The 24,331-nt window shown below is 41.6% G+C and overlaps 1 protein-coding gene across 4 annotated transcripts in view; it reads left to right on the forward strand.

Annotated features, from left to right (window-relative positions):
• Positions 1-19,971, forward strand: part of LOC122549177 (granzyme K-like) — a 28,360-nt gene extending 8,389 nt beyond the window's left edge. For all 4 annotated transcript variants that reach the window (XM_043688568.1, XM_043688547.1, XM_043688577.1 and 1 more), the window contains 3 exons: positions 9,975-10,128; positions 12,955-13,221; positions 19,719-19,971. In XM_043688568.1, coding sequence (XP_043544503.1) covers positions 9,975-10,128; positions 12,955-13,221; positions 19,719-19,901 — 604 coding nt within the window. In that variant the 3' untranslated portion in view covers positions 19,902-19,971. The remainder of the gene's footprint in view (positions 1-9,974; positions 10,129-12,954; positions 13,222-19,718) is intronic.
• Positions 19,972-24,331: the final 4,360 nt, after the last annotated feature.

Genomic DNA, 24,331 nt, shown 5'->3' on the forward strand with positions numbered 1-24,331 from the left:
GTATCTCAGTATTCTCCTCGACAACATTGTCTCTTTCTAGTGTGAATACTGAGAAAACTTTTCATTTAGCGCTTCTCCTATCTGCATGGACTCCACGCACAACTTCCCACTACTGTCCTTGATTGGCCCTAATCTTACTCTTGTCATTCTTTTATTCCTGATATACCTATAGAAAGCCTTAGTGTTTTACTTGATCCTATTTGCTATAACTTCTCATGTCTCCTCCTGGCTCTTCTTAGCTCTGTCTTTCGGTCCTACCTGGCTAACTTATAACTCAAGCATCCTAACTGAGCATTTATGTCTCAGTTTTATATATGCCTCCTTCTTCCACTTAACAAGCAGTTCAACTTCTTTAGTAAACCACGACTCCCTTGCTCGACCACTTCCTCCCTGCCTGACAGGTACCTACTTACCCAGGATGCAGTAGCCGTTCCTTGAATGAGCTCCACATTTCAATTGTGCTCATCCCCTGCAGTTCCCTTCCCCATCTTATGCATACCAAATCTTGCCTAATTGCATAGTAATTGCCTTTTCCCCAGCTATAACTCTTGCTCCCCCCGGTATATACTTATCCCTTTCCACCGCTAAAGTAAATGTAACCGAATTGTTACCAAAGTGCTCACCTACGTCAAAATCTAACACCTGACTGGGTTCATTACCCAGTACCAAATGCAACGTGGCCTCGCCTCTTGTTAGCATTTCTACATACTGTCAAAGAGTATGGTGCTGGAAAAGCACAGCCGGTCAGGCAGCACCCAAGGAGCAGGAGAGTCAATGTTTCGGGCATGAGCCCTTCATCAGGAATGAGGCTTGTGGGCCAAGGGGGCTGAGAGATAAATGGGAGGGAGGTGGAGCTTGGGGGAAGGTAGCTGGGAATGTCATAGGTAGATGAAGATGGAGGTGAAAGTGATAGGGTGGAGAGGAGAGTGGAGCAGATAGGTGGGCAGGAAGATGGACAGGTAGGACTGTTCAAGAGGGCAGTGCCAAGTTGGAAGGTTGAGACTGGGATAAGGTGGGGGGAAGGGGAAATGAGGAAACTGGTGAAATCCCCATTAACCCTGTGTGGTTGGAGGGTCCCAAGGCAGAAGATGAGGCATTCTTCCTCCAGGTGTCAGTTGGTAAGGGTTTGGCTATGGAGGAGGGCCATGACCTGCATGTACTTGGCAGAGAGGGAAAGGAAGTTAAAGAGTTCAGTGACGGGGCGGTGGGGTTCGTTGGTGCGGTTGTCCCAGAGATGTTCACTGAAATGATCTCAAGTTGGCATCCTGTTTCCCCAATATAGAGGAGACAACATCGCGTGGAGCGGGTACAGTAGATGACGTGTGTGGAAATACAGGTAAATTCCTTCCACATCCATCAGAAATTTAATCTAACCCTAACCCTAACCCAAACCTTAATCCTAACCCTAACCCTCACCTTAAACCTAACCCTATACCAGAAATAAACTGACCTACCTAAAAACTCATTTTAGAGTGACCTCTCCTTTCTTGTTTTTAACCTCAGCCCATACTACATCAGTAGATGAGCCCTCATCAACCGTTCTTTCTGCCACTGTAATACTGTTCTTGACTAACAATGCCACACCTCTCCCTCCTTTACCACTTCCCTGGTCTGACGGAAAGATCTAAACCCCAGAACCTGCAACAACCATTCCCGCCTCTTCTCTATCCATGTGTCTGAAATGGCCACAACATTGTACCAACCCATGCTGCAAGTTCACCCACCATATTCTGAATGCTCCTGACGTTACAGTCGACACATTTCAAACCAATTCCCTGCCTGCTGGTACACTCTTGCAACCTTGAAATCTTATTTATGACTACACTACACTCAACCTCAAAACTAAGGAGTGTTCAGATTGCAAGAATCAATTTTTTTTATTAATTGGCTGCGTTAGCATTTACTGCCTGTCCCTTGTTGCCCTTGAGAGTTGTTGAAAGCTGCCTTCTCAAACTGCAGTCCATTTGGTTTAGATATGATTAGATAATATCTTTATATGTCCTTGGCAGTCCCCTTCAACAGTTGCCAGATCTCTTAAATATCTCAATTATAGAGCTAACACTACCTGAGCAACACATTTTTTTCAAAATTGATTCCTGACACAGCCCAGTGCTCAGTGGTTAGCACTGCTGCCTCACAGAACCAGGGATCAGGTTTGATTCCAGCCTTGAGTGACTGTCTGTGTGCGTTTCCTCTGGGTGCTCTGGTCTCTTCCTAGAGTCCAAAGGTGTGCAGGTTAGGTGGATTGGCAATGTTAAATTTGGGTCATAGGGATATTATGTGGAGTCTGAGTGGGATGTCAGGACAGATGTCAAAGGTAGTTCCTTTACTCAGAGAGTAATAGGGCTGTGGAATGCATGCCTGCAAAGATAGTAGACTCGCCAACTTTAGGGGCATTTAAATGGTCATTGGATAGGCATATGGACAAGAATGGAATAGTGTAGGTTAGATGGGCTTCAGATTGGTTCCACAGGTCCGTGCAACATCGAAGGCCGAAGGGCCTGTACTGGGCTGTAATGTTATAAGTTCTATGTTCTATGCTGCTCGTAGAGTTGATGCAGACTGGGTGGGCCAAATGGCATTTTTCTTCAGTGTAGCGAATCTATGATTCTACTTCTGATACCAGATACTTGGGCATATCAGTGAAAAAGATAAGTTTGGAAATGGATCTTTTAATAAAATGTCTTTCTGCAGATCTAGAAGGAAGAAGAGTGCTTTTCCAACTCAAGGAGAAAGTCTTCTCTTCCACCACATTCAGTTCCCCCATCCAATTGCCCCAATTATTCCAATGTGCTTTCGGGGCCAATTTATGCCCCAACTATATGTTGTAATTGTTAAAAGACTGTAAGAGGTAGGAGCAGAAAAGGTGATTCAGCCCATCAGATCTTCTCTACCATTCAATGAGAACATGTCTAATCTGCAGATCATAGAATCCCTCCAGTGTGGAAACAGGCTATTCAGTCCATCAAGTCCACACTTTCCCTTCAAAGAACACCTCACCCAATCACTGTAACCTTGCATTTCCCATGGCTAACATACCTAACCTACATATCACTGGGCACCAAGGGTATTTTAGCAGGCCAACCTGTCCATCTTTGGACTGTGGGAAGAAACCAGAGCTGAAACCCAAACAGACATGGGGAGAATGTGCAAACTTCACACAGTCACCTCAAGGTAGAATTGAACCGAGGTCCCTGGTGCTGTGAGACAGCAGTGCTAACCACTGAGCTACTGTACTACCCAAATCCTCAGTGTGTTGATCTCTCCTGGAGTGTGCTATAGATTAGAAAGAATCATTGGATTTGGACTTATTGATTTCATCCACAGAATTTCATCTAATGATATATGACATCCATAAAATAATTTGTGAATCTCTGATATTCACACTCAATAGCTGGCGAGGTGACATTTGAATGTTTCTTGAGTCAATATGCTGCAGTGCTGCATGGTGATACTTATTATAGGGCCCTACTAATGCTCATATTATTATTAATATTAATAATAATAACAACAATAATCCTGGAATAGAAAGCTCTAATTGTATAATTCCTTAAATCATGCCACTCTGATTTAGCCAGGACATTGAAGGGTTGGAGAATGTGAGTACGGGTTTTCCGGTTACTTGTGAGGAGTTAAAACCCCTGAAATAGATGTCATGTCAAAATCCCACAGTTTCCTACCCTCTTTCTGTCTGCCCTACAATCAGTTCTGAGTCCCCTTCTTTTTGATTCCAGCACAGAAGCAATTATGCCAACTAAAATAGCATTTAACAACAGTTTTGCCCTGTGGGGAAGAGAGTGGGCAAAGCCTATCCTGTAGGAAATTGGATTCTCGTTCAGAAAATGTATAAATATATATAGAAAACATATATAAAAAAAACCTCTAACTAACTACTTAACTAAATAAATAATAACCAACAACAAACTAATAAATAATACTAACTTGGCTCAGCCAAACAAAACACTTGTACATTCGTAGCTCCCCTGTCTGGATACTGGACTTGTAAAACACAATCGTTACGGCTATATAAAAGCCCTTATTAGTGTGGCAGATAAATCTGTGTCCAGATATTTCAAAAAGGGTCACCATGTCTTATAGAAATTCTCAGTTTTGTGGTGTACCAGATATGGGATATGCTCCATAACAATCTTCCACCAACCTGTTAGGTCCAGGGGATTTTCAGATACCCAACCTAACAAGGTATTCTTTCTTGCGCTGCAAATGAGGATGTTGAAAAATGATTTCTTATGCGCATCTACAGGGAATGCACTGGGCAGGCTAAGAAGAAGAGAGATCTGTTCCTTCTCCACCCTTACACTCAAAATCCTCTCCATTGCTCCCGCCACAGCCTACCAATGAGATAGGAACTGAGACAATGGTTGAGAGGGCCCGTACAAACCTTGCACTTGGGACATGTTGAAGATACTCCTGCTTTAAATTTTGACAAACGATCCAGAGCCAAATGGGCCCTATGGAGAATCTTCAACTGCAAAGCATGGGTCCTATTGCAAATTGACATCTTTCTTGCGTTTTCCCAAACATCTCCCCAAGTCTCTCTACCACACCCTGCAGTCGATGAAACTCATCTGAGGGGGGTTCACTGCTCCCCCCCCCCCAATTGATGATATAAAGTGGCTGACAGAAAATGCACTCTTAGCACTGAGCACCCTCCTCTGTATATTGGATTTGTAGGGATCAGTCAAAAGTGTAGTCTTTTTTTGAATAAAATCCCCAATTTGAAAAATACGAAAGAGGTCCCTGTTAGATAGCTTGTATTTCCGTGCTAACTGATCAAAGGACATCATTGTGTCTCCCTCAAGTAGGTCGCCCATACAAGACACACCCCTAGCTGCCCAATGCTTGAATCCTGAATCTATCATCCCCAGTTGAAAGTCTGGCGTACCCACGATACGTATAAGAGAAGATGTCTTGCCAAATATTGCCTTCCCTCTGCCGAATTGCCCTCCATGCTTTAACAGTATTGACAGCTATTGGGTTATGGCAATATTCCCTAACTGTCCTCATTTTGTCCAAAAACAGCAAGCTGGTAAGGGGGTACCTTGCCTGGGAGACTTCGATATCTAACCATATTGAAAGAGGGTCCCCACAAGCCCAATCACTCACATAAGATAATAGCAAGCTTAGTTGATAATTTTAATGTCCGGGAGATCCACTCCCCCCAATCTGTGAGGCAACTGCAGTTTAGCTAATTTAATAAGGGGCCACTTGTGATGCCAAATAACTGTTCAGTCTCCTTAACATTTGCTTATTAAAAACCAGGGGGAGCATCCGTATAGGATACAACAAATGGGGGAGAATATTCATCTTAATAAGTGCAATCCGACTCAACCATGTTCGGAAGCACCTCCCATCTTTGAAGGTCTTGTTTGATTTTGTTAAATAATTGAACAAAATTAGCTTTGAACAACCAATCCAGAACTGGAGTAATGAATATGCCCAAATACTCAAAACCCCCCAGTGACCACTTAAATGGGAATCGATATTTGCCCTCAAGACCTAGCACCTTCATAAGACCACCCATGGGCATAACCTCTGATTTTTCAAAATTTATCTTGTACCCTGAAAAGGTGCCAAACGCACTGATGCATTGTATCAGACAAGGCACCGAAACTGCTGGATTGGACAAAAAAATGAGGACATTGTCCGTGTACAACAAAATCTTCTGGAGTCGATATGTTGGGATCCCTACGAATGGCCTCTGCCAATGGTTCAATCCCCAATGTAAAAAGCGATGGTGAAAGGGAACAACCTTGTCAGCTGACCCTAAAACTGTTAAAATTGCTTGATCGTAGCCCAGTGGTGATGACCGCAGTGAGAGGGTCACTGTAGAGAACTTTTACCCATTTTATAAAGGCTTCACCCAAGCCAAACCGCTCTACAGTATAAAAAAATATATGGCCAATCAATTCAGTCAAATGCCTTCCCTGCATCTAGAGAAATCACCAATCCCTACATTGATTGTTGCTGACATGCCTGAATTATATTAAGCAGCCTACTAAAATGTTTGGAGGATCTGTGACCCTTTATGAAGTCCATCGGTTTCTCTTTAACAATAGAAGTTAACACAGTCTCCAGCCTTAACACAAGGGCTTATGCCCGAAACGTCGATTCTCCTGTTCCCTGGATGCTGCCTGACCTGCTGCGCTTTTCCAGCAATACATTTTCAGCTCTGATCTCCAGCATCTGCAGACCTCACTTTCTCCTAAAAAAATATATGGCCAATCAATTCAGTCAAATGCCTTCCCTGCATCTAGAGAAATCACCAATCCCGACATTGATTGTTGCTGACATGCCTGAATTATATTAAGCAACCTACTAACATTTTTGGAGGATCTGTGACCCTTTATGAAGTCCATCGGTTCCTCTTTAACAATAGAAGTTAACACAGTCTCCAGCCTTAACACAAGAGTCTTCGAGAGGATTTTAAAGTCCACATTTAAGAGTGAAATGGGACTGTACGAAGCACAGTCCTCTGGGACCTTACCTTTTTTAAGAATAAGCGAAATATTGGCCTCTTTCAGAGTTGGCGGGAGACAATCATGGCTTTATGAGTCATTGAATATGTTGAGCATTGGGCCTGACAGTATAAATTCCTTACAGAATTCACTGGGAAGTCTGTCAGGACTGGGTGCCTTTCCACTCTGAAGCTGCTTCACAGCCTCCTGTACCTCTTGCTCTGATAAGGGGACATTGAGAAAAGACTCTTGTTCAGGGGTCATGCCTGAGAGCTCCAGATCCTTGAAAAAGCACTCCAACTTGATGCACCCCTCCTCACAACCCTAAGATTGGTATAATTCAGAGTAAAATCTCTGGAATGCCACATTAATCTTTTTGGAGTCACACATTAGTTTCCCAGACCCTTCCCTAATCAACATGATGACTTGAGGGACACTCCTTTTCCTGGCAAGATATGCTAAGTTCTTGCCCAGTTTGTCACCATGCTAGTATAACCTTTGTTTTGCAAAAGTAATCTCCTTCTTTGCTGTCTGCATGAGCACAGAATTCAATGCAGACCGCAGCACCATAATCCTCTGTAGCTTGACCGAGGGCCTATCAGAGTTAGCCTTCTCAGCTGTCTTCAACCGTGCTTTGAGGAGACGTTGCTGCTCGCCCTTCTGCCACTTCCTACTGGCAGAGTAGGAAATAACGAACCCTCTGGCATAGGCTTTGGCAGTTTCCCAAAGGATGGATGGGCTACTAACCAAACCTGAATTAATGTCCAGGAACGCCCTAAATTCCCCAGAGAAATACTTTACAAACTTATTATTCTGAAGAATAAAGGATCCATTTGTCAGTGCCTCAAACCCACTGTAACGTCCTTAATCTTAACCACCAGGTACAAAGGAGCGTGATCATAGATGGTAATATTACCAATTGTATAAGATACCACCAAGTCCAGGGTTGCCACGGGGGTCAGAAAAAGGTCAATCCTGGTGTGACATCTGTATGGATTAGAAAAAAAACGTAAAGTCCCTGCCTGTAGGGTGGAGACGCCTCCAGTAATCCACCAACCCATACTCCACACACAGACACTCTAATTGTTTAGTTTGTACAGAGGATATCGGGGGGGTGGGGAGGGGCTTTGGCCAACCTGTCTACTGTGAGCTCCATGAGACAATTAAAATCTCCCCCTATAATGATATGTTGGGACTTGAGACAGATCAATTTAGAGAATGCATCCACCAGAAATTTGAGGCTATGGGCCAGAGGACAAACACCACATTCTTCCCCATTTATCAGGGCTTTGAGAATTACAAACCTCCCGTGTAAGTCTATAACACACTCAGGTAACTTAAATGGGAGATTCCTCCTAACCAATATAGCCACTCCCCTACTTCTGGTATTAAAAGATTAAAAGTAAACCTGATCAAAGCCATTCTGCTGTAGTTTCAAATGCTCCATTTCATCCAAGTGTGTTTCCTGTAACAAAGCAATATCCACCGTTGCCTTTCTAAGACTCAAAAGTACCTTTTTACTCTGAATTGGTGAGTGACTCCCTTGATGTTCCAGGTACACCATTTAATCAAGTCATTAGCCATAACCTTCTGCAGTAACATTTAAATTCCAGAGAGGAAGAACTCGAACCACAAATCACCAAGTCTTAGTGTCACAAGATCCATAGAACATAAAAAACTAATAAACTAAAACCTCTACAGTTAACAAACCTACAAAGCTATCAAAGATTATATACAACAAAACCCAAAAACTAAACCCACATATAAAGCACCAACAATGCTGAATAGGAGGACTCACCCCCTGCCCAAAGGGGGCAACTACCCATCCCAAAACCCATCTTCCCATACTGCTGCCAATACTGCAGCCCGGGCATTTAAATACCTGAACAGGGCATTAAATGCCTGTAAATAGGCATCTAGCCATCCCAACCATTTTCCCTCCTCCCAGCTCAAGCCGCACCACAAGCACAAGCAGAAAATAAAGAAAATACTCCATGGAATAGCAATATGAATAAAGAAATATTGAAAGAAAGGGGTAAATACCCCACCTATCCTTTGGTATAACATAACTTAGAAATTGAAAGTACACATCTCAACCATCAGCAAAAATATTTCAGACAAGACTGTTACCAATAAAAAGGTAGGAAAAGAAAGCCCTGACCTGACTTCCTCTGTTTTTTAAAGAAAAAACAAAGACACACCCAAGCAACACTACAATTTGTACTTACTGAATTGTTCAGATTAAGTTAATTTGTCCACAAAGTCTTTTGCCTTCTCCAACGTGTCAAAGAGATATACAGATCCATCTAAGGTGAACCAAAGCACTGCTGGATACCTCAGAGAGTACTGGATCCTAAGTTCCCTCAGTCGTCTCTTGATACCATCATAGGATTTTCTTTTCTGGATCACCGCTATTGAGAAGTCCTGGAAGAATATGATCTTCGAGCCCTCATAATCTAGGGCCTTCGGATTCTCCCACCCCCAACCCCCCGGATTCGGAAGCTTCCACAATTCTCTCCTGATTTCTGTAATGACAAAACTGCACTAAGATAGAATGAGGATGTTGACCCAGACCTGACCTCCGCGCTGTGACCCGATGAGCCCTCTTGATCTTCAAGCCTCTCATTCCAGCCTCCAAGTTAAAGAACTTTGGCAACTAGCCCTCAATAAATTCTGCTCACCTTCCTTACTCTCCAGCAGACCAACGATACGAATATTTTTTCTCCTGCCCCTACTCTCGAGTTCATCAACTTGGTCAAACAACTTATGGACCTGCATCTCCAGGGCTTGGATCCTATCCTTGGAGGAACTGGTATCAGCTGTGATCAATGTGACTCTGTGTTCTACCTCATCTGTCCTTTTCTCCAGATCTCCCAGCTGTTGTTCATGCTTCTGCAGCATGATAGAGATCAGGGCCAGCTTCTCCTCTATCTACTTCCCTGACATCTTGTGAGATTTCATGAGCTCCTTCACCAGAGCCTGGTAAGAAATCGAGTCTGAGGATCCTGCAGGCTGGGCTGCGTGCCCGGCCTCGGATGCTCCTCCTCCCTTCTTCGGCATCTCTGGACGGCGAAACCCAAGGTAAGTTGATTTTCAACAGTTTTCTGGGACTCCATGACCTTTCCAAAGTCCCAGGATATCGCGGCAGTCTGGCATGGGTGTGTTAAAATGTCATTCTGCTTGTGCTGCATTGCAGAGCTCTGCAACACGACCTTCTTACATTGCTGCCATCTTGGATCCCCCCAACTAGTTCTTTTTTAAAGTCAGTAGTCCATGACCAAAGGTTTTCAACATCTGTATTTTTTTAGAGGCTTGTTAACTGCTCAAGACATGTTGGAAATTGTTGTTCAATTCATTGCTGCATTCTCCTTGGCACTAACAACATCACATTCTTGCAATGTCATTCACCATCAACCTTTCATTGAAGACAAATCTCAAGGCTCATTGTGTTTCAGATCCTTTCTGCAATTGAAATTATTTCTCTTACAATCACTTCAGGGAGTGGAAGTATGGGGACATTCAAGTGATACTGGGAGCTCATTCACTTTCCAAGAGGCAAGAAGAGAAACAACAAGTACTGAAAGTGAAGAAATGCTTCCCTTATCCACAATTTAATTGGAACAGAAAAGAAAATGACATCATGCTGATTCAGGTACATTTGACTTGATTAGATTGTATAAGGTTTACTGACTACACTAGAACACTGAAATCCCATTTCCTGTCACTGTCATCGTAAGTCAATTCAGGAATTTTAATGCCGAAACTTTATTGCTGGAACAGCACAGCAGGTAAGGCAGCATCTAGGGAACAGAAGATTCGACGTTCTGACTACACTAGAACACTGAAATCCCATTTCCTGTCACTGTCATCGTAAGTCAATTCAGGAATTTTAATGCCCCCAACCTGACAGAAACTGTGTGCAATGGCAGTTAAGCTGAAAAGCAACACTTGTACACTACTTCCCCAACCTGATCTGACCAACAGCAGCTTCTAAATGATAAGAATAGCGTCTCAAATTGGTGGTGATCATTTTAAGAATTTTAAAAAATTCATTCACAAGGTGAGAGCATGGCTGGCTAGGCCAACATTTATTGTCCATCTCTAATTACCCAGAGGCCAGTTAAGAGTCAACCACATTGCTGTGGGTTTGGAGTCACGTGTAGGTCAGACTGGGTAAGGATAGCAGATTCTTTCCCTAAATGGAAGGTGGGTTTAGATAGTTAACCAGAATGGTGTTTCTTGACAATTGACAATGGATTCATAGTCATCATTAGACTTTTAATTCAAATTTTTATTAAATTCAAAATCAACCAACTGCCACAGTAAGGTTTGAACCTGAGTCCCAGAACATTTCCAGAATCTATGGATTAACAGTCAAGTGATAATGCCACTGGCTATCACCTCCGCCTAGTATGCAAATTGCTTATCATTTTAACTTCAGAACAAGTTTTTTTTGACAAATTGCAAAATATTTTACTGAACAACGTAAGATATTTAGAAAACATAAGGATTTTGTTCTGATCAATTCCAGCCGTAGTTTGTGAATGTGATAATGGCAGGTCCATTTTTGTTCCGCCAATCATCTTACTTACCCGTTACTTCCTCTGTTAAAAATCACACAACACCAGCTTATAGTCCAACAGGCTCACTTGGAAGCACAAGCTTTCAAAGTGCTGCTCCTTTGTCAGGAAACTAGTCAGGCAGGATCAGAAGACAGAGATTTTATAACACAAGATATCACATTCCTGAGATAATTTAAGGTTTTATTAAAAAAAAGTCACATCTCAACTCAGACAATGCATTGAAGGTGTTAGGTTAGAGTCTGTCTGTTTTCCAATCTTGTATCAGACTGGTTCTATTTCCAAAGTAGGAATTTACAAAAAGTCACATGGATTGACTGCCTTGCTTGACTGCCTGCATATTGTGTGCTTTTTGAACAAAATAAAATGTATCTGCAAATGCAATTTTCCAAATGCAAATTCATCCCATAGACTTATATGTGTGTGTGTGTATCTCTGTGTTTGTGTGCGTGTGCATGGTCTAGTGTGTGTGTGTATGGTCTAGTGTGTGTGACAGAGTATAAGCCTGTGAGAGGGTGTGCGCGTGGGTGTCAGTGTGGGGGTGTATGTGTGTGTGTCTGAGCGAGCACGTGTATGAGAGAGGGTTCAATACCGGCAGCTGCTCATCATTCTCGGATTATATCTAATCTATCTCACAATACTCAGATCGGAGTTGGTAGCTTTGTCATAGGTCATTCCTGCCAGGAACAGCCTCCAACTCCACAAGAGGACCAGCAATTTAAATGGTAGAATATTTTACAGGTTTTCTTGTGGACCAAAAGAAGCATCATTAATCACCTCTGTGGGTTCATAAATAAACATCAGGCCTTTCCTAGACCAGGATCACCAGCCGGGATTTTCCCCCACTGTATTTGCCTTGAGATGTGACCTATCCCTCTACATCTCTAGTAGTGGTCTCCTAACCGCTGGGACAGTTTTCCTCCTAATTTCACAGCAACTTTGATTTGAGAAGTTGGCCTATCTAATCAGGTATGCCAACTTCTGTTAAAATGTGTTGAGTCTGTCCATTGCCACGTCACAATAGGTAAGATATTATGGCTTGCTTTGGCACATTTCTGTTGAGCTCTTAGTTTCAATATACCTGTGGATTCTTGGATTCTAAGGGAATCAAGGAGGTGGAAATTGGACAAGGAATTGGAATTGGTTGGTAGAGTGGCCTGCTCTTGTTCCTAATTCTTACATTCTTGAGCCTCAAAAGAGACACATTTTTCTTTAGCTTCGACAAATATGGGAGATATTTTCTGATGGGGACTGGCTCATATGTTTAAGGGAAACACGTTGGTTGAAAAGCTCCCCTGAGTACAATGAAATAGAAAACAAATAATCAGAGGAGGTATTGGATAAGTAAGTGGCTGCAGGAATAAAATGGACCTGGTATTATCATTTTCACAAACTAAAGATGGAATTGATCTTACCAAAATTCTTTTTTTCTAAAAGTCTTACATTGTTCAGGAAACTATTTTGCAGTTTGTCAAAGAAAATATTTACTCTGCCTTCAGCAACTGGTATTTTGAGCAGTAATTGCTACTCAAGTAATATCTACTTTCAAAAGCATTCCAGTCAATCACTGTTTGATAATAAAAACAAGTACTGAAATGAATTAAACACAGTATAAAACATTATGATAAAAACATAATCAATAGGAAGAATCAATGTTTGCTATTGCCTTTTGGCTAAATGTAACAAGTCTGTTAAATGAATCATTAGCACCTAGAATATCAAAACAAATTTACTTCCAACTGATGCTGTCAAAAGCATAGTGCCAAATCTGGAACAGTGCAAATTGTTTGATATTGTAACAATGATAAATGACATCAATACTCTTGGTATTTAGTTCTTATTTCTAATAAGTTAACAGTTTGAATAATCCATCTATTTGCTCTATTAATTTGCAATAGTTGGCCAATGAAGCTATTATGAGCAAGCATGTGTCAATCCTGAAGCTGCCAAAATCACCAAAAGATGTCAAAGCTGGAACCAAGTGCATTGTTGCAGGATGGGGAACAACTAATCCTGAAATCCAGAATCCATCTGATACCCTGAGGGAAGTAACTTTAACTGTCATTGCTAGGAAGCAATGTCAAAAATACTATAACTATGATCCCTTTATAACTAAGGACATGTTATGTGCTGGTGATGTAAAAGCTAGAAAAGATTCATGTCAGGTGAGTTAGCTATATTGTTTTGCTTCATGCTTTCTTAATTTAAAACTTAGATGATTGTAATAATTTTCTTGACTGTTGTTGTACTGTAAATGTTAATAATGCGCTAATGTGATGTGGATAGAAACAAAAAGTGCCGGTAATATTAATGTTTTATTTTGAAGATAATCTCTGAGTTATGCTGTTACATTAACACTGCCAACATGATTAATTCTGCTAAAGTCAAATGCAGTTACCAAAATAAGCCAATGCATATGAGTGAGTTAACGGATCATAAAAATAGACAGTGCTAAAAATGCACTGCATCTGTTAATTAAATTTAAGTTTGTGGTTAGGATGGAAATCTATTCTCCAGTTCCGAGGAAGGGGTAAATGTAGGGGTATGGGTGGGTTTCGCTTCGGCGGGTCAGTGTGAACAAAAATGCACTGCATCTGTTAATTAAATTTAAGTTTGTGGTTAGGATGGAAATCTATTCTCCAGTTCCGAGGAAGGATTACCAGACACATGCTGCCAGAACTGCTGAGCTTTTCCAGCAGCTTCTGCTTTTGTTTCTATTATCAGTTGTGTTTGTTTTAAAAGGGATGCAGCAAAAGAATCCTTATAAATAAACAAAAACAGTGCACTCTGGAGAAACTCCGTTTGGTCATTGGGATGGAACAGCAGAATATTATTTAAAAGTCTAAAACTTCTGAATGTTGAAATTCAGGCAAGGTTAGGTAGCTTTAACAAGAAACGTTAGAGTGCAGGTGCCACAAACAATTGAGAAGGCAAATTCACCATATTCCCATGGGGAATGGAGAACAAGAAAATGACAGGCTTGTTACAATGTACAGAACTCTGGTGAAACCATGTCTGGAATAATGTACACAGTTTGGGGTTCCATAAATAAAGAAGGATAATCTCATACTTGTATTAGTGCTGAGTGCATGCAGTTATGTATAAAAGATGAATGGCAGATCTTGTAGGGGTTTGAGTGATGTGCGCCACAGCAACGTCAAGAATGTGTTACCAAAATACCATCAACATGTCCCACAGAGGCACACACAGACCATTGCCACACAATCGTCAAAGATGTCTACCGCTTCATTCCCCATGCACATTTTCGTTAATCTGAACATAGGGCTGTGCTCCTTTTTCTGGCTTACAAGCAGAAACTAAAGCATGAAGATCCAGTGCAGCAAGTTGTACAATGCTGGTCTGAGATAGCGGATGAGTCCTACATAACTGCTTGGGGTTGGTGGACTGGGCCAGATTCAAGATGTCAGCCATCATGAACTTCCTCAATAAGTGTGTAGAGGGCTGAGTGCTAAAGAGGTTAATCTGAGTGTTTCCAAACCAGAGACCATGGATCAACCAAGAGGACCTGCTGAAGTCCAGGTGTGAGGTATTTAAGTGAGGGGGCCTGACCTGTACAGAAAATCTATGTATGATCTTAACAAAGCCGTCAGAGTCACAAGGAGACAATACCAGACTAAAATAGAGTCCTTGACTAACCACACAAATACATGTCAACTCTGACAATGCCTCCATGATATAATGGGCTACAAAGGGAAGTTGACAGCAATGCATCCCTCCCCAATGTGTTCAATGCATTCTATGCTCATTTTGGACAGAAGGTCAGTGAAATGATGTCACCTGCCCTGACAGCCTTGAGTGCACCTCTACCCACAGTCACCATTACAGATGTCATATCGACCTTCCTGAGAATGTGGAAGTGACTAACCCGGATGGAGTCCTGGTAATGTGCTCTGATCCTACACCAATTCGCGAGAGTATTCGCAGATATCTTTAACTTCTCCTTACTAGATTCCTTCCTGCTTCCAGAAGACCACTACCATCTCAGTGCCAGAGAAAATACAGGCAAAATGCCTCAATGACTATCACCCAGTGGCTCTGATATCCATCAATGTGATGTGATTCGTGAGGTTAATAATGCCAACTCCAACCTTCCAGATTGCCTTGATCTGCTACAATTCACCTACCCTCACAAGAAATCCTTGGCAGACGCTATTTCTCTAGCCTTACACCCATCCCCGGAACATCTGGATAGCAAGGACACTGAAGTCAGACTTCTATTTTTTGACTTTAGCTCTGCCTTCAACACCATAATTCCAACAAAACTCATCGCCAATCTCTGAGATGTAGGACTCTGCTTACCACTGCTGCAATTGGATCTGTAACTGTAACTTCCTGACCCACAGACTGCAACTAGTATCTTGGTACATGTGACAATAATGAATCAAAATCAAATCAAAATCAAATTAAATGAAATCAAATGTGTGGGAGGATTCCATGCAAGGCCCAAATCAATATGGGGAGCATCTCACTCCATCTTTTATGTTTTCACAAGCAGTGTGAGGAGTTTTTTGCTAGACAATAGCAAATTACAAATTAAGGGTGATTATTCCTTTCTAAATGCTTATTTGATGACCCAAATTAACATAGAAATCAGAGCAGGTGCCTTGTAACCTCAGCTCAGCACTTCTTCCAAGTGATCATCCTGTTATACACCGGGCACTATCGTCTCAGGGCATGCTTCATGACACTGACTGCATACATCCCATGTCAATGGACATTGGCATCCAACATGTATCAATTTCTGAGAACCTTCATGACAAATCTCTGATCTAATTTCAGTATCATACTGCACTTCAATGCTGCACCTTGGGTTGCAGTGAGGACACTGTCCATTCAGTGACACTCTCTCTGTACTGAAGCAGGCTGTATCTCAGGCGCTTTGCTCACTGTCAGAGTAATCGCTCACTCTGCACATGCCTGATTCCCACAGTGCCCCTGCCCTGCCCTGCCTTGCCTTTTTTGTGCTTTACCCCCTTCATCTAGTCACATGCACTTAGTTACAATGAAAAGCTTTGTTTTGCGAACAGTACGGGAGCACCTTGGCAAACAAGAACATAAAGATCTGCTTAGACAAAGTGAGGCATACAGGTTATGCTCTGTAGGAGGTGCACGAAGCAAGACCAACATTAGGTATGATTCCATGAGTATGACTATGTCAGGCTGTTGCTTGACCAGTCTGTGAGACATCTCTCCCAATTTTGGCACTAGTTCGCAGTTGTTAGTAAGAAGGACTTTGCAGGGTAAACAAGATTGTTTCTGCCATTGTCCTTTCCAGTGCCTAGGTTAATGACAGGTGGTCAGTCCAATTTCATTTACTAACTTATCAACCTGTGGAAACAGACTATCATTTTTACCCTGTGAAAATTGTTCATAATTTTGAACATCACCTTTTAATCTTCTCTGCTCCAATGAGAATAAGCCAGAAATATAAAAAGAGCTTATAAGAGTTAGTATAAACACTTAAATAAGAGTTAATAAAGTAAGCTTTAGTCCTGTAAAAACCGAGATTAGAAAATTAGTTATAGAAAATAGGAGATGACAGAGGGGGGCATGGCGGCTCACAGTGCCAGGGCCCCAGGCTTGATACCAGCCTCGGGTGACTGTCTGTGTGGAGTTTGCAATTCTCCCCATATCTGCATGTGTTTCCTCTAGGTGCTCCCGTTTCCTCCCACAGTACAATGATGTACAGGTTAAGTAGATTGGCCATGTTAAATTACCCACAAAGTCCAGGAATGTGCAAGTTAGATGGATTAGCTCTGGGAAATACAGGGTATGGGATAGGTAGGGGGTTGGTCCAGGTGGGATGTTCTTTGGAGGGTCAAATAGCCTAATTCCACACTGTATGATTATGATGAATTGAACAAGTATTTTGTATCAGTCTTCACAAGAATGCAAGTAACATCGCAGAGGCAGTGATAAATCAAGAAAATGAAGGAAGGGAGAAGCTCAGGAAAATCACAATCACCAGAGAAGTGATACTGAGCAAATTATGGGAGCTACAAGCTGACTAGTACAGAGGTTTTAATGAATTTCATCCTAGGATTTTAAAATAAATGGCTAATGAGAGAATTGATGCATCGATTTTAATTTTTCAAAACTTCTTTGATTCAGGGACAATCCCATTAGATTGGAATGTAGTGAATGTAGCTTCTTTTATTTAAAATTGTAGTGGACAGGAAGGAGGAAGCTACAGACCAGTTAGTATGATATTTACCACAGTGTAAGAGTTCAGAGATATTGTTAAATAAGTTATAACGGGACATTTGGATGAATTCAAAATAATCAGAGAAAGACAACATGGTTTAGCGAAAGCAAAATCATGTTCAACATATGTTTTGGAGTTCTTTAAAAACATTTCTGCTGTACATAAAGGGGAACCAGTGAATCTATTGTACTTAGATTTCCAAAAGGAATTTGTTAAGTTGTCACATCAAAGTTTATTGCAGAAAATAAAAGCTCATGGTATAGCAGGTAACGTATTAATAAGGAGAAGAGATTATCTGGCTAGTGGGAAGCAGAGAGAAAGTAAAAACGAGTATTTTTCAGGTTGGCAAGATGGAATGAATGGTGTGCTATAGGGATCGGTCCTGGGACCTCAACTGTTTACAATTTGCATTGAAGACTTTGATGAAGAGATGGGAAGAATGATTGCCAAAACAAGAAAACAACTGAGCTTGAAACAAGTTCAACTATTACCTATTTGAATGATGTATTTGTAATTTATTTAAAACTGCCAGGCAGACTGCCGATTTAGGCACTGACTCACCCATATGTGAGGGGAGTCTGCTCATTGGTTTCTGACTTATTTCAAGGGCCCTCCAAGTTGAAAAGATTCCTGCTGATAGTACATAAAATCTTCGGTCTGTCAGAGAATCAAGGGATACGGAGTGTGGGTGGAAAATGGAGTTGAAACCTAACATGATCTATGATCATGTTGGACTATTTGCATCTCTGACTACTCCTACCTTTAACATTCTTGAGCTCCAGAAGGACTTCAAATGTCTGAGTGCAACACCTTTACTAATGGTCTGATTTAACCCACTCAAAACTCTTTCACTTACACAGAGTTAACATTAATCTCTATAGCTTTAGAGACAATTAAAGTCAGAGGTGTGCATATGTGCTGCAAATACCATTTTACATTGCATCTGCACTGCCCAATTGGCAGGCAATTCAGAGCCCAATTTTACTCCCTTACTGTACACTAATTTGACTTAAGACTTGTTTAAGACACTTTTGACTATGTTTTTAGATCAATAATTGGTTGGTTTGGATTTAGGTAGCATCAGACATCAGAACACAATAACAGCTACCCATATTTATGTAAATTATAAATGCAGTTTTTTACTTGTATATAAACTGGTGAATCTTATCTGAAGTTTGATAAAATCAGGTATCATGTTGGAAAGGTAGTGGCTTTGTTGTATACTTTTATTGTTTAAATGTGTAACTAGGGTAGACAGTGCATGATATTTGAGCTGAGCAGTTCACACTATCTCTTCCTTTAACTAGTCTCATTCTTCACCGCCCATTGTTTTCTCACATTTACCCAAACCACGTACAACTTCTAGAACTGTTTTGCAGAGTATCAGTTTTATGTATCAAGAATGGCACTAAATTCTTATATCTTTGCTACAGACCCTTCATATTTTCAAAAGATTTCAATTGAGGTCCATATAAGAGATTAGCATGATAAATTACATTGGAAATAGTGTACTGAAATGGACAGAGAACTGGTTGGCACACAGGAACTAAAGAATAGGAATAAACTGGTCTTCTTCCAAGTGACGGGCAGTGGATCCAAGCTATTTACAATATGCATTAATGATTTAAATGCAGGAACTAAATGCCTGTAAATTTTCAGATGACACAGATCTGGGTGGGAGACTGGGCCATTGGGAGAATGCAGAGACATAACATGATTTAGACGACCTTGGATTAGTGGGCAAATGTGTGGCAAATGTATGGCAAATGCATTATAAGGTGAATAGATGTGACTTACGTAGCAAAAACAGAAAGGCAGATTATTATTGGAATGTTGATAGTTTTGGAAACGGAAATGGGGAAACAGGATCTGGGTGTCATTGCAGGTACAGCAGTTGGTGAAGACAAATGGTATGTTGGCCTTCAAGGATTCGAATACAGGCACAGGAATGTCTTGCTGCAATTGTATAGGGCCTTGATGAAGCCACAGCTGGAGTACTGTGTGCATTTTTGGCCTCCTTTTGGAAGGATTCTCTGCCTATGCAGGAGTGCAATGAAGGTTTATCATACTGGTTCCTGGGATGGCAGGACTGAGATGAAGAGGAATATATTCACTGCAATTGAGAAGAATGAGGGGAGATCTCAAAGAAACCTGCAAAATTCCAACTAATTGTAGACAGGCTAAATGTGGGAAGGATGTTCCTGATGACTGAAGAATCCAAAACTAGAGTTCACAGTCTAAGTTTTAAAAGGTGGGGTTAACAGAGTGAGGAATTCTCTGGCTCTGCGATTTAACCTGCGAATGAAAACTGGGACGTTAATCTTGACAACACGTCTTTAATACCAGGCTGGATTGATTAGGACTTCCCAAATTTGAAATCTGCATTGACATTTGAAATTACTGACTAACATTATTTTTTTTTTCACTTTTCTTCAGGGAGACTCTGGTGGTCCACTCATATGCAATGCCAGCAAGTTCAGGAAAAGATATGAATACAGAGGCATTGTTTCAGCAGGAGATGGTTGTGCTAAACCTAAAAAACCTGGCATTTATACCCGTCTGTCTGAAAAATTTCTGAAATGGATAAACAAGATCACGAAAGTTAGAACTCACAAATAAAACAATAAATTGCTCTTGATGTGAATGTTTCCCCTCCACTCAAGGTCTGAATTTGTTTGAATAAACTGTCCTTTGATTTTTAATAATTTTCATACATGACATTTATATCATTTATTTTCTGTGAATACTTTCTGCATGTAAAAAAAGGGAGGTAATGTAATCACAGTTTGAAAACTAAATTTGGCACTTTCTCTCTGAATAACTTATGGTATTCCTTTAGGTCACAGAGTCATAGAGTCCTACAGCATGAGACAAGCCCCTTGGCCCACACTGGTTCATGCTGACCAAAATGTCCATCCATGCTAACCCTATTTCCCTGCACTTGGCCCATATCCTTCTAAACCTTTCCTATCCATGCATTTGTCCAAATGTCTTTTAAATGTTATTAATGTACCCATCTCCACCACTTCCGCTGGCAGCTCATTCCATATGCGTACCACCTTCTGTGCAAAAATATTGCTCCACACGTTCCCTTTTTATTCTTTCTCCTCTAACCTTAAACTGATGCCCTCCAGTCCTTGATTCCCCAATCCTGGGAAAAAGATTGATTACATTCACCCTATCCATGCCTCTCATGATCGTATACACCTCTAAAAGGTCCCCCCTCAGTCTCCTATGCTCTGAAGAAAATAGTCCCAGCTCGTCCAACCTCTCCATGTAATTCAGACAGTTGAATCCTGGCGACATCCTTGTAAATTTCTTCCCATACTCTTTCCAGTATAAGTATGGGTATTCTGTTGTGAATGATTTGATTTACTGAGGCCTTACATTTGAAGTTTTAAACATAGGAACTAGAAGCAGGAAGAGGCCATTTGAAACTTTGAACTTGCTCTGCCATTCAATATAGGCATGGCTGATGATTTATCTCAATGCTATATTCCTACTTTATTCTCATACCCCTTGATATCTTTAAAATCTAGAAATGTATCTAGAAATTCAATCTATTTCTTGAATATATTCCATGACTTGGACTACACACTGTTCTGTGGTAGAGAATTTCATTGATTTGTTACCCTTTAAATAAGTACATTCTTCCACCTGTCTATCCTAAGTGGGATACCCTGTACATTGAGACTGTGTCATAGGCCTCCTACAGTGTAGAAATAGGTTATTCATCCCAACAAGTCCACACCAACTCTCCAAAGAGCATCCCAATCAGAGTCACCCCCCTACCCTATCCCTGTAACTGCACATATCTTATCATCAATCCATCTAAACTATACATGCCAGGATACTATGGGCAATTTACCATGGCAATGCACCCTGCACACCATTGGACTATGAGAGGAAACCGGACCACCCAGAGGGAACCCGCACAGACAGTCACCCAAGGCTGGAATCGAACCTGGGTCTCTGGCACTGTGAGGCAGCAGTGCTGACTACTTAGCCCCTGTACCACTCCTGTACCACCTGGTTTGAGACTCCCCATTTGGGAAAACATCCTCCCTGCATCTAATCTGTCCAGCTCTGCCAGAATTTTATACAATTCAATTAAATTCTCACTTACCTTCTAAATTCGAGTAAACACAGGCCAATCTCTTCTCCTAGGAAAGTCCTGCCAACCCTAGTCTCAGTGTAGTGAAACCTGCAGCACTCTGTCTATGGCAGGTATATCATTTCTTGGAGAGGGAGACTATAACTGTACTCAATACTCCAGATGTAGTCTCACCATGCCTGTATACCTGCAGTTAAAACATCCCTACTTCACAAATCAACTCAAATAGCTTTATAATGAAGGCCAATGTACCTTTTGAATTCAGAATAACTTGTCGAACTTGCCGATCTACATTCATTGACTGGTATACGAGGACACAGATCCCTTCCTACACACAAATTTCCCAATATATCACCACTTAAGTAATACCCTTCCTTTCTCTTTTTACATCGAAGAGTATAACTTCACATTTACCTACACATGCCTTTAAGTTGGCTCTGCACTTAACTTCTCAAAATCGCCTTGAACCACCATTACCTCCTCTTCATAATTCACAATCCTACTCAGTTTTCTGTCCATTGGGTTCCTTAATCCAGATCATTTAAATCAGGAAGAGCTGGAGACTAAATACTGACCTTCATGGTACCGCACTAGGCACTGCATGCCACATGGAAAAAGACCTACTTATTCCCACTCTCTGTTTCCTGCCTGTTGTCCAATTCATGACCATGCCAACACATTACTCCCTTTCCCATGAGTTTAATTCTTTCCACTAACCTCTTGTGAGAAAGCTTATCAAAGGCCTGAAAATCTAAATATACTACATCCACTAATTCTGTCTTATCTATTCTATTTGCTGCACCCTCAAAAATTCTAATACATTTGTTAAGCATAATTTGCTCTTCATTAGCCCTGCTTCATTTACTTCCACATATTAAGGGCTTATTTTTATCTTTTTGCTAATTTCCAGCTTTGCTGGATCTGATGTCATGAACTGGTGACCTCTCGCTCTCTTAGAGAACAGGCTTACAGGACAGAATTGAAAGATCACAGTGAGGTTGGGGTGGGGAGAGAGGTAGGATTTGGGTTTGAGAGTTAATATCAATGAGCTAAATACTGATAAGTAATGTCATGCTTAGCCTTCCTGCTGTGGTCGAAAGTGGATGAAATGCAGAGGTGGGAAAATGATAAGATCTCAAGATCAAAACTTTCAACCTAATAAGGCAGCCTTTGTGTGGAGCCACAGAAAATGGGGGAGATACTAAATGAGTATTTTGCATCAGTATTTACTGTAGAAAAGGATAAGGAAGATATAGACTGTAAGGAAATAAATGGTGGCATCTTGCAAAATGTCCAGATTACAGAGGAGGAATCACGGTGGCACAGTGGTTAGCACTGCTGCCTCACAGCGCCTGAGACCCGGGTTCAATTCCCGCCTCAGGCGACTGACTGTGTGGAGTTTGTATGTTCTCCCTGTGTCTGCATGGGTTTCCTCCGGGTGCTCCGGTTTCCTCCCACAGTCCAAAGATGTGCAGGTCAGGTGAATTGGCCATATTAAATTGCCCGTAGTGTTAGGTAAGGGGTAAATGTAGGAGTATGGGTGGGTTGCGTTTCGGCAGGTCGGTGTGGACATGTTGGGCCGAAGGGCCTGTTTCCACACTGTAATGTAATCTAATGTAATCTAATCTAATCTAATGTAAAAGGAAGTGCTGGATGTCAGGTGAACCCGAGAACTCTCGTTGGAAGCTAGAGAAGTGATCGCTGGGCCTCTTGCTGAGATATTTAGACAATAGACAATAGACAATAGGTGCAGGAGTAGGCCATTCTGCCTTTCGAGCCTGCACCACCATTCAATATAATCATGGCTGATTATCCTTAATCAGCATCCTGTTTATCTCCATAACCCTTGATTCCACAATACTTGAGAGCTCTATCCAACTCTTTCTTAAATGAATCCAGAGACTGGGCCTCCACTGCCCTCTGCCACTCTCTGGGTGAAGAGGTTTCTCCTCATCTCTGTCCTAAATGGTCTACCCCGTAATTTTAAGCTGTGTCTTCTGGTTCGACACTCACCCATCAGGGGAAACATGTTTCCTGCCTCCAGAGTGTCCAATCCTTTAATAATCTTATATGTCTCAATCAGATCCCCTCTCAGTCTTCTAAACTCAAGGGTATACAAGCCTAGTTGCTCCAGTCTTTCAGTGTAAGGTAATCCCGCCATTCCAGGAATTGACCTCGTGAACCTACACTGTACTCCCACAATAGCCAGAATGTCTTTCCTCAGATTTGGAGACCAGACCTGCACACAGTACTCCAGGTGTGGTCTCACCAGTGCCCTGTACAGCTGCAGAAGAACCTCTTTACTTCTATACTCAATCCCTCTTGTTATGAAGGCCAGCATGCTATTACCTTCATTGACTGGCTGCTGTACCTGCATGCTTACCTTCATTGACTGGTGTACAAGAACACCCAGATCTCTCTGTACTGCCCCTTTACATAAATTGATTCCATTGAGGTCGTAATCCGCCTTCCTGTTCTTGTCACCAAAGTGGTTAACCATACATTTATCCACATTAAACTCCATCTGCCATGCATCTGCCCATTCACCTAACTTGTCCAGGTCACCCTGTAATCTCCTAACATCCTCACCACATTCCACCCTGCCACCCAGCTTAGTATCATCAGCAAATTTGCTAATGTTATTACTAATACCATCTTCTATATCATTAACATATATTGTAAAAAGCTGCGGTCCCAACACAGATCCCTGCGATACCCCACTGGTCACTGCCTGCCATTCCGAAATGGAGCCATTTATCACTAGCCTTTGTTTCCTATTAGCCAACCAATTTTCAATCCAATCTAGTACTTTGCCCCCAATACCATGCACCCTAATTTTACTAGGTAAAAACAATGACTGCAGATGCTGGAAACCAGATTCTGGATTAGTGGTGCTGGAAGAGCACAGCAGTTCAGGCAGCATCCAAGGAGCTTC

Source organism: Chiloscyllium plagiosum, chromosome 1, assembly GCF_004010195.1.
Source record: "Chiloscyllium plagiosum isolate BGI_BamShark_2017 chromosome 1, ASM401019v2, whole genome shotgun sequence".
Classification (NCBI taxonomy): domain Eukaryota; kingdom Metazoa; phylum Chordata; class Chondrichthyes; order Orectolobiformes; family Hemiscylliidae; genus Chiloscyllium; species Chiloscyllium plagiosum.